Source organism: Physeter macrocephalus, chromosome 14, assembly GCF_002837175.3.
Source record: "Physeter macrocephalus isolate SW-GA chromosome 14, ASM283717v5, whole genome shotgun sequence".
Classification (NCBI taxonomy): domain Eukaryota; kingdom Metazoa; phylum Chordata; class Mammalia; order Artiodactyla; family Physeteridae; genus Physeter; species Physeter macrocephalus.
Genome location: NC_041227.1, coordinates 131,877,813 through 131,888,577, shown reverse-complemented (window position 1 = coordinate 131,888,577; position 10,765 = coordinate 131,877,813). Strand labels below are relative to the sequence as shown.

General features: G+C 43.7%; 1 protein-coding gene across 15 annotated transcripts in view; it reads left to right on the top strand.

Moving 5' to 3' along the window:
• Positions 1–10,765, top strand: part of CEP112 (centrosomal protein 112) — a 415,833-nt gene that overhangs the window by 278,093 nt on the left and 126,975 nt on the right. Inside the window, exon 22 of one of the 15 annotated variants that reach the window (XM_055090384.1) lies at positions 10,124–10,701. The exons of the other annotated variants lie outside the window; for them this stretch is intronic. Coding sequence (XP_054946359.1) covers positions 10,124–10,135 — 12 coding nt within the window. The 3' untranslated portion in view covers positions 10,136–10,701. Of the gene's footprint in view, positions 1–10,123; positions 10,702–10,765 lie in introns of those variants that run through there. 15 annotated transcript variants of the gene reach the window in all.

The window sequence follows — 10,765 nt, the reverse complement described above, 5'->3', positions numbered from 1 at the left end:
CGCGCAGCGGCCGCGGCTCACGGGCCCAGCCGCTCCGCGGCACGTGGGATCCTCCCAGACCGGGGCGCGAACCCGGTTCCCCTGCATCGGCAGGCGGACGCGCAACCACTGCGCCACCAGGGAAGCCCCCCAGAGACCCCATCTCTTGATGGAGGAACATTGACACTATGTTGTGAGAAGAACATGTGGGAACGTGTATATATTGGTGTGGCCATCTTTGGAAAATAGTTTGCTACACGGATAAAACATATGACTGACTCTAATACGCTGGGTGCTGTGATGAGTCCTGGGGATGAGAACATGAGTCAGTTCTTGCTCACGATGCTGATGGTCTAGGGAGAGGGTCATTATGTAAACAAATGTTACCCAAGGGGAGAAGTGTATTAAGATAAGAGAATGACTCACTTTGTGGGAGGTGAGATGTTGGAATATTTGACAGAGGAGGCGTTTTAGTGAAGACTTGAAATTTTTTTAAAAAGAGAATAATCTAGGATGCCTCTCAGTTTCCTAGTATGGGAACCAAGTGGATGAGTGGTTTCAGACGTGTTGGGCTGGAGACACCTGTAAAATACCCACACAGAAATGGCCATTGGTCATCAGTAAATCTTCCAAGGGAGAATGTTAGTGTAGAAGATGTAGATTTGAGAGTCAGTGACTTTTGGGTAGAATTTGAAAGCCTAGACAGAGATAATATTTCCCAAGGAAAGTTTGTGGACTAAGAAGAGAAAACAGGAAAGGATATAACCCTGTGGAAAACGACACTTAATGAGCGTGCTGGGGAGAATGCCAGGGAAAATGGCAAAATAAGAACCTCCAAAAATTGTCCTCCATAAAAGCAATGAGAAAACAGGCAAAAATAATCATAACCTTTTCAGAACTATGGAAATTAACCAAAAGCTTACAGCAATCCAAGGAGCATTCATTCAAAAACAAAACAAAAATAAAATCTGGATCTTGGTAGGAGCAGCCAGCTTTGTGACTTTTCAACTTTCCCAATTTCCATACTTTCTTCCCAGCTCTGCATTAGAGTTGAAAACCAGCAGCCAGCAATCAAGGAGAAAATCAGCAGCCTAGAAGCCACCAGAGGCGGCAGAACAGGGCAGCTCCTTCAAAGCCCCTTTTCCTGAAAACTACTATTTGATTACTCTTTGACCCACTTGTCTGACGGGTCCCAGGAAGACCCCACCCACAAGGCTGTCTTTATCTGTCCTGACTCGGAGCTCACTCAGTGTGAGAACCCTTTTACCGGAGGAGCATTTTTCAAAAACAGCTAGAGATCGTTGTTTAGGGTCCCAGCTGCCTGAGGTGGTGTGTGACAGTCGGAGCAAACAGTAGGCTAACTCAAAAGTTTAAGGTGTAAGCGGGGACCGAGCTGTCCATGGGGGCTTTGGTGACCTCCAGTACATTCCTTGGAATCTAGCGTGCCGTGTACATGCGTACGGCTGTGTGCATGCTCAGGAGAGATCTGAGGAGGTTCCAGTTCTCACCTCTGGCTGACCTTGAGCCTCTGCACGAGCGGGAAGAGAAGGCAGGATTGTAATCTGCCACTCGAGTGTGGAAGTTGCGCACTCACACGCACACAGAGCCCTTGCTGAAATCTGGAAGACCTGTTGGTCCTAGGCATTTAAGGAAACCTCTGCCCGGTCATTAGCAGACCACTAACCAAGCAGAGACTTCCGTGACCGCGTGTGACAGAGGGTACATACTTTATAGCATTAGTTCAGAGGAGTCACTGAAAAACAAACAAAACAACCCTAGCAACAACAACAAACCCTGGAGAAAGGAGAGAATCTGATTTCCATAATTGCCACATTATGGTATTCAAAATGTCCAGTTTTTAGCAAAAGAATTATGAGACATGCAAAGAAGCAAGAAAGCATGGCCTACGGGCAGGTAAAAACAAAACCAGTAGAAACTGTTCCTGAGGAAGCCCATGTTGAACTTACTAGACAAAGTCTTTAAATCAGCTCTTTTAGATATGCTTGAAGAACTAAAGAGCTATATCTAAAGAACTAATGGAAATATTAACAGCTGTTTTCTGATCAGAAACCATGAAGGTCAGAAGGCAGTGGAATGAAATATTCAAAGTCCTGAAAGAAAAAGACTATTGACCAAGAATTCTACATCCGGTAAAATTATTCTTCAAAAATGAAGGAGAAGGGCTTCCCTGGTGGCGCAGTGGTTGTGCGTCCGCCTGCCGATGCAGGGGACACGGGTTCGTGCCCCGGTCCGGGAAGATCCCACGTGTCGCGGAGCGGCTGTGAGCCTGCGCGTCCGGAGCCTGTGCTCCGCAACGGGAGAGGCCACAACAGAGGGAGGCCCGCATACCACAAAAAAAAAAAAAAAAAAAAAAAATGAAGGAGAAATAAAAGATTCATGGATAAATGAAGACTAAGAGATTTGTTCATAGCAGCCCTGCTAGGCCTAAATGTAAGAGTTAAAGTTATAAAACCTCTTGAAAGAAAATATACCAGTAAATTTGGGGGACCTTGGATTAGGCAATGGTTTCTTAGGTATGACAACAAAAGCAGAAGCAACAAAAGAGGACATAGACAAATTGGACTCTATCAAAAGTAAAAGATAACCCACAGAATGGGAGAAAATATTGGCAAATCATCTATCTGTTAAGGGTCTAGAAACCCATATGAAGAACTCTCATAACTTAACAATAAAAAGACAGATAATCCAATTTTAAAATGAGCAAACGATTTGAATAGACATTTCTCCAAAGTAGATATACAAATGGCCAATAAGCACATGAAAGGATTCTCAGCATCATTTGTCATTACAGAAATGCAAATCAAAATCCCAATGCAATACTACTTCACACCCACTAGAATGGCTGTAATCAAGAAGACAGACGAGAAGTGTCAGAGATGTGGGCAAATTAGAACATAAGGTGCAGCCACTTTGGTAAACCATTTGGCAGTTTCTCAGAAAGTTAAATATAGAATTACTATAGGGCTCCTCAATTCCACTCTCGAGTGTTTCCCAAGAGAATTCAAAACATGTTCATGCAAAAACTCGTACACAAATGTTCATAGCGGCATTATTTACAGTATTCGAAAAGTAGAAACAACCCAATTCCCATCTAATGATGATAAGTAGACAAAATGTGGTATATCCATCCAGTGGGATGTTATTCAGTCATAATTCAGTAGACAAAATGTGGTATATCCATCCAGTGGGATGTTGTTATTCAGTCATGTTGTTGTAGCATGTATCCCTGATACATGCTACAACAAGGATAAACCTTGAAAATATTGTGCAAGTGAAAAGAGCCAGACACAAAAAGCCACATATTATATTATTCCATGTATATGAAACATTCAGAATAGACAAATTCATCGAGACCGAAAGTAGATTAGGGGTTTCCTGGGCCTGAGGGGAGGCAGGGATGGAGAATGACAGCTAATGGTACAGGGTCTCCTTCAGGTGATGAAAATACTCTGGAATTAGACAAATACGATAATTGCACAGCTTTGTGAATATGCTAAAAATTGCTGGACTGTACACTTGAAAAGGGCGAATAAGATGGTAAATTAATTATATCTTAATTAAAAAAAAGAAAATGGGTTATGGAAGCGAAGGCCATCAGTAATACTGGGAAGAGTGTATCGAGAGGTGGGAACAGCTATGAGAGATGACTTCACATCCACACAAAGACAAGGTTCTTATCCTCAGTTTCTAAGGGATTATTTATGATTCACCCATAGTTAGAGCTCTCAATACATCTTCCATTTATCCCAGTTGCACTCTGAAAAATATACGAAAATTAAACATCTTTAAACGAAGAATTACTATAGGAAAATCCATTTGTGAGCGTGTCAGCATTTGGGTGCCCACGTGTTTCTGTAAGATAGATGGTAGAAAGGTAGATAACATGTAAAGAGTTCAAAATGCTGTTGTTTCCTTTGGTTTAATTTTCCGATTTCCCCTAATGTAACTTTCTCCCTGAGAAAGAGGCACAAGGCTGGGATTTCACTTCATTTCACTTCATTTGTCTCCTCAATTATTGTAGCTGTGTTAGGACTTGAAACAAAAGCAACAATTCTCCGACTGTCGCCACCGTTTTCTGCTCTGCTCTTGTGGTTCCTTCTCCTTAGCCCTGGGGGACGCGTCTTCCCTGCGATAGCTCATCTCGCTCCCAGCTCACAAACCTCTAATGCACCCACTGCATCCAGAGTAACATCCAAATTCCTTGGCCTGAGACTCCTTGATTTGGCGAAAACCCTGAATTTTTGGCTCTGAAGCAGAGTTGAGTAGGAGACAAAAACAAGAGAGTGGATCGAACCAATAATGCGGTATGTCTGGGTGAAGCGGAGAGATGAGTGTATTGGGAGAGCATCAGGAGCCTTTCGTCTAAGCTGTGAAGGATGTAGGGTTTCTTACTGGTAGATATTCCTAAGGATCTTCTGTTGGCGGCCACAGATTTTACTTCAAATGTGGGGGAAAACATAACACTTTAGGAGATTGTGCATAGAAAACATTCTCATTATTTCACCTCAAAATAAAAGGGAAACAACACTGGAGAATTAAATACTACATTTTTATATTTGAACTTTGTAAACCAAATGGAGGGGAGCAGCTTTTGAGTATATTTTGGGTTGAAACATTTGTATTATACCTTTGACCAGTCAAGACAATTTTAAAATTTAGTTTCTGCCTGTTTGGCTAGTAAATTATTTAGTTCATGTCTTTCGGTTTTTTTGTATTTAAATATTCAGAAGGCTTGTGACCATTTTAAAAGATTGAGAGTCCACCAGAGCACTCCGGAACAAAGCCTGGCTTGTGGTACATTTGCATATAGAGTTTTATTTGTTCTTTTATTTGGGATGAATTGAAAAGCAGTCATACAGTTCATCAGAAAAGCACTTCAAGGATTTTAGTAGCTTTGCATTCTGAAGCAGTTAGCTATAACCTTTCCAAACAAGAGACAGTAAAAATTCTTCGAATTTTTCCAAGTTCTGTTCTGAGATTACAGTACTAGAGATGAGTGTTTCTGACACATGATAGGTATGAAGCATGTCAAGAAGCTGGTTTAGAATGTGAGCAAGGTTATGTGCAAATCTAAAGGAGATTTAAGAAAGGATAGAAGACAGGATAACAGAAAACACCCTCTAGAACCTGGATCTGCTATGGCTTCAGTCTGTACGAGTCAAATAACCCACCCAGGGGCACTGGCAACACTGAGTGTGTGGACCTGCAAAGCAGGGGATCAGATTGTGGCCCATGGTGGATTCAGGAAGATAGATGCAGCGCATGGATGGTGTCTTGGAAGTCCCAGCGATATACTCACCTAGGTGAGAATCTTTCATTCAAATACCTGTAGGAAGACGTTGTGTCAAATTTTTGAATTGAAGTGATGAATATATAATTTGTCTTTTATAACCAAATATCCTGGAGAGGCGACAGGAGGTGACTTCTCACCGACTGGATCATAGGCTGACAAATAGCTAAAGATCCAAGGGTCAGGGGTCTGGGGGGATTCTGTTGAGAATCTCAGTGCTAGGAAACCAGTGAGGCTCCAGAGACTACGTGGCCGAGGCTTCGTCCTCTGCAGGGCTTCCGGACGAGGGAGCTGGGGGCAGCCCCGCTCTGCCACCTCGGTCATGAGCGTGAGACCCTCAGGCCCGTCGCCACCCAGCACCAGAGCCACCATGACCCCCTGAGAAGTGGTCTCACAGGAGACCTCAGCACCATCTGGTCTGACGTTTCCTGCCCTGAATGCAGACGCGTGTTCAGAGAGAGGGAATTTCAGGGAAACTTCAGTTCTAGCAATTCCAAAGACAGGTCTTGATTTCATTATAAGTAGTGCCTAACTATCTAACCTATCCTTTTTCTATATCATAACCAAACATAAATTTCCTTTTTTTTTAGAGTCTCCTAAGATTCCCATGTTTGTGTTTATTCATTTATTTCAAATTAAATGGAGAAATTTAGTCCTTTTCTTTGAGAAAAGAACAGTAGTATGCGACTAGTCCTGCATTGTTTTAATGAGAACAAAAGCAAAATGTTCCAAAATTTTTTGCTTGCAGCTACAAAGCACGTTTAAGGAATAAAAATCTCCTTCATTAAATGCATGAGAAAAAAAGAATTGTTTTGAAGTTCTTATGATCGGCTTGTATAGGCTTCATTGTAAACTGATACTAAAGAGTCCCCGTTACGATCTGTATATTTTGGTGCCAGAAGGTTTTTTTCTTATGCTAAATTATTAAGTTCTGTCAGCTGCTGGGCTGTCATATAGAGATATAGTAAATCACATTATATTTTGTCATGGATTACACAGAGCAATAAATTTGGGAATAAAGATCAAAGTAGTTCCACAATCACATCTGAGTATAGGAGGGATGTTTAACTTGTAGAAAACTGATTTAGGTGAAGCTGTTGCAGTTCTTGTGTGAATTCGAAATGAATTTGGATATTTGGTTGAAAATGAATGAGGATCAAACCCCAAAATGACTTTCCATATTTGTATTTAGCTCAGAGACGTTAATTCTAACACCTGGCTGCATGATTTGAATTAGATAAATAACTACATGCTGAGAATGGTGGACTTGGTGAAAATTGTATTTATGTATTTTAATTGCTTTCATGAGTAAACAGTATATTCCAGTCTATTTTTGTTTGGGGTTTGGGGGAGCACATAATTAGTCACATACTCTGGTAGTAATAGTGTCTGGCTCCTTGGAACTGTTTGCTTTTTACTGCATTTAAAACCAATAAAACTAAGCCAGCCTAAGATCACTAAGCAACCTTGATTATTTAGATCTTGGTGGTTATTATCTTTGTTCTGTGTTACCATAGAAACCCTTTCAGGGTTATCAAAGTTGATGATATTCATTCATTTAAAACAACCAATCTCAACTTATTGGGCTCTTTTTACGAAAAAAATAAATCACAGTAGAAATGAGATAGCAGAATGGTAAGCTGAAATTATGTGCTTTATATAAATTATTGTCTTAATGCTTTTTTAAAAAAAATATTTATCTGGCTGTGCCGGGTCTTAGTTACAGCATGTGGGATCTTTAGTTGTTGCAGGCAGGCTCTTTGTTGCAGCATGCGGGATCTTTAGTTGTGGCATGTGGGATCTAGTTCCCCAACCAGAGATCGAACCCAGGCCCCCTGTATTGGGAGCTCAGAGTCTTAACCACTGGACCACCAGGGAAGTCCCTGTCCTAATGCTTTTGTTTAAGAAAGTGCCCTCAGTCATATCCTCAATTAACTAGAACAGTGGTTCTGCAAATGGGCTGATAATGAGAAGTAACAGGAGAGCTTTTAATACAAATTCCTGGATTATGAGATCCTAGTGATTCTGATTTAGTAAGTTTAGAATCTCAAACAGCATTTTTCTTCTTTCACACTGATATCATTTCTCCTAATTTCCTCCTTCATTGTAATCCTGTTTGGGGAAATACGTTTCAATGCTATAGACTATTAACAGACATTTAAGCTTTGCAAATTATTTCTCAAGATTTTGTTTCCTTGTTTTATTTTGTTTCCTCTTGTCATACTTTTATTGATTCCTTTTTCTCTGGTGAAATCAGACTTACACTAATACTATAATAAATCAATCTGACATTAGATATAAACAAATCACCCCCCAAAACTGATATGAGGATTAAGACTTCCCCATTCCAAATGGGATCAGAATAACATGTAGTTAGGATATAGATATGATGGCCTGCAGTGCTGATTTAGGTCTGAAAGGAAGTAAAAGGCCAGTTGGTGAGTGAGTGCATCAGGTGTATTCCCAAGGAGGGTGTTAGACTAAGATGGAAGGCTTGGCAGTGATTCTGCAAAGGCCTAGTTGGAGGAAACGGAACAGTCTGAAGAACTCAACCTCTGTAATGGGGGTTGGGGAGGTGGGGAAAACCCTTCCACAGAGGATCATGGAGATTCTATCTTCAGGCCCCGAGCACTTCTAACGGGCTTTTTCTCGTGTCCTCTGATAATGTTGTGATGCTTCATAAGTCCAAGGCTCCCAGGTTGGAGCCACTATTTTAAACCATCACTGTGGAAAGCCAAAAGCAAGTAGAGCTTTCAGAGAATGACCTGAGCTCATGTGTTTACTACAGCTTCTGTGCAAGGAACGGAAGGAGCAGGGGACTGGAGAGGTTAAGGCTGCAGAGAGGAGGCTGGGCGATGGGGTCACACTCAGAGTTTACATAGAACACCAGTAGGTGGATCTATATCAGAAAAAAAGTGGATGGAAAGAATAGGACAGAATTGAGAGAATAGTGAGAAGGCTGTTGTAAAATTCAGGGGAGAAAAGGTGAAGACCTACAAGTGAAAATGGGCAAGACAATCAAGGGTGAGAGAAAAGGATCCTAGGAAATTTTTCTGTTTCCGGTTTGGGTGACTAAATGATGGTGCCGTTAATGAGGTGAGGAAGGACAGATTCGGGGAAGATGATTGAGTTCAGCTGGGACGTTAGTGGAGTGCCTGTGAGAGGCCTCAGAGAGCGGTGCCATCTAACCTGCGGCTGGACAGGGGTCTGGGTGTGGGTGCAAAGGGAGGTCAAAGTTAGAATAGGAATTCACACCAACAAAATGGTGACTTAACACTGTAAGAGTGGATTCTAAAATTTTAAAGAAGAGTGGAGTTTAGACAGGGAAGAGCAGGTGGCCTGGGGCAATTCTTATTTAAAATCAGCTGAGACGAGAGCTGGGAAGATGGTGGAAGAGTAAGAGGTGGAGATCACCTTCCTCCCCACAGATACATCAGAAATACATCTACACGTGGAACTGCTCCTATAGAACACCCACTGAACGCTGGCAGAAGACCTCAGACCTCCCAAAAGGCAAAAAACTCCCCACGTACCTGTGTAGGGCAAAAGAAAAAAGAATAAACAGAGACAAAAGAATAGGGACGGGCCCTGCACCAGTGAGAGGGAGCTGTGAAGGAGGAAAGGTTTCCACACACTAGAAGCCCCTTCGCGGGCGGACACTGCGGGTGGCGGAGGCGGGAAGCTTCGGAGTCGCAGAGGAGAGCGCAGCCACAGGGTGCGGAGGGCAAAGCGGAGAGATTCCCGCACAGAGGATCGGTGCCGACCGGCACTCACCAGCCCGAGAGGCTCGTCTGCTCCCCCGCCTGGGCGGGCGGGGGCCGGGAGCTGAGGCTCGGGCTGTGGAGGTCAGACCTCAGGGAGAGGACTGGGGTTGGCGGTGTGAACACAGCCTGAAGGGGCTAGTGCGCCACGGCCGGGAGGGAGTCCGGGAAAAGTCTGGAGCTGCCCAAGAGGCAAGAGACTTTTTCTTGCCCCTTTGTTTCCTTGTGTGCGAGGAGAGGGGATTAAGTGCGCCGCCTAAAGAAGCTTCAGGGACAGGCGCGAGCCGTGGCTATCAGCACGGACCCCAGAGACAGGCATGAGACGCTAAGGCCGCTGCTGCCGCCACCAAGAAGCCTGTGTGCGAGCACAGGTCACTCTCCACACGTCCCCTCCCGGGAGCCTGTGCAGCCCGCCACCGCCAGGGTCCCGGGATCCAGGGACAACTTACCCGGGAGAACACACGGCACGCCTCAGGCTGGTGCAGCGTCACGCCGGCCTCTGCTGCCGCGGGCTCGCCCCGCATCTGTGCCCCTCCCTCCCCCCGGCCTGAGTGAGCCAGAGCCCCCACATCAGCTGTGCCTTTAACCCCATCCTGTCTGAGCGAAGAGCAGAGGCGGGGCCAAATCCAAAGCTGAACCCTGGGAGCTGTGTGAACAAAGAAGAGAAAGGGAAATCTATCCCAGCAGCCTCAGAAGCAACGGATTAAAGCTCCACAGTCAACTTGATGTGCCCTGCATCTGTGGAATACCTGAATAGACAATGAATCATCCCAAATTGAGGAGGTGGACTTTGGGAGCAAGATATATTATTTTCTCCCCTTTCATCGTTTTGTGAGTGTGTATGTGTATGCTTCTGTGTGAGAGTTCATCTGTATAGCTTTGCTTTCACCATTTGTCCTAGGGTCCTGTCCGTCCATTTTTTTTTTTTTTTTTTTACTTAAAAATTTTTTTTTCTTCATAATTATTTTTATTTTAATAACTTTATTTTATTTTGTCTTCTTTCTTTCTTTCTCCCTTCCTTCCTTCCTTCCTTCCTTCCTTTCTTTCTTCTTTTTCTCCCTTTTATTCTGAGCCATGTGGATGAAAGGCTGTTGGTGCTGCAACCAGGAGTCAGTGCTGTGCCTCTGAGGTGGGAGAGCCAACTTCAGGACACTGGTCCAGAAGAGACATCCCAGCTCCACGTAATATCAAACGGCGAAAATCTCCCAGAGATCTCCATCTCAACACCAACACCCAGCTTCACTCAACGACCAGCAAGCTACAGTGCTGGACACCCTATGACAAACAACTAGCAAGACAGGAACACAACCCCACCCATTAGCAGAAAGGATGCCTAAAATCATAATAAGGCCACAGACACCCCAAAACACACCACCAGACGTGGACCTTCCCACCAGAAAAACAAGATCCAGCCTCATCCACCAGAACAGAGGCACTACTAGTCCCCTCCACCAGGAAGCCTATACAACCCACTGAACCAACTTTAGCCACTGGGGACAGACACCAAAAACAATGGGAACTACGAACCTGCAGCATGCGAAAAGGAGACCCCAGACACAGTAAGATAAGCAAAATGAGAAGACAGAAAAACACACAGCAGATGAAGGAGCAAGATAAAAACCCACCTGACCTAAAATGAAGAGGAAATAGGCAGTCTACCTGAAAAAGAATTCAGAATAATGATAGTAAAGATGATTCAAAATCTTGGAACTAG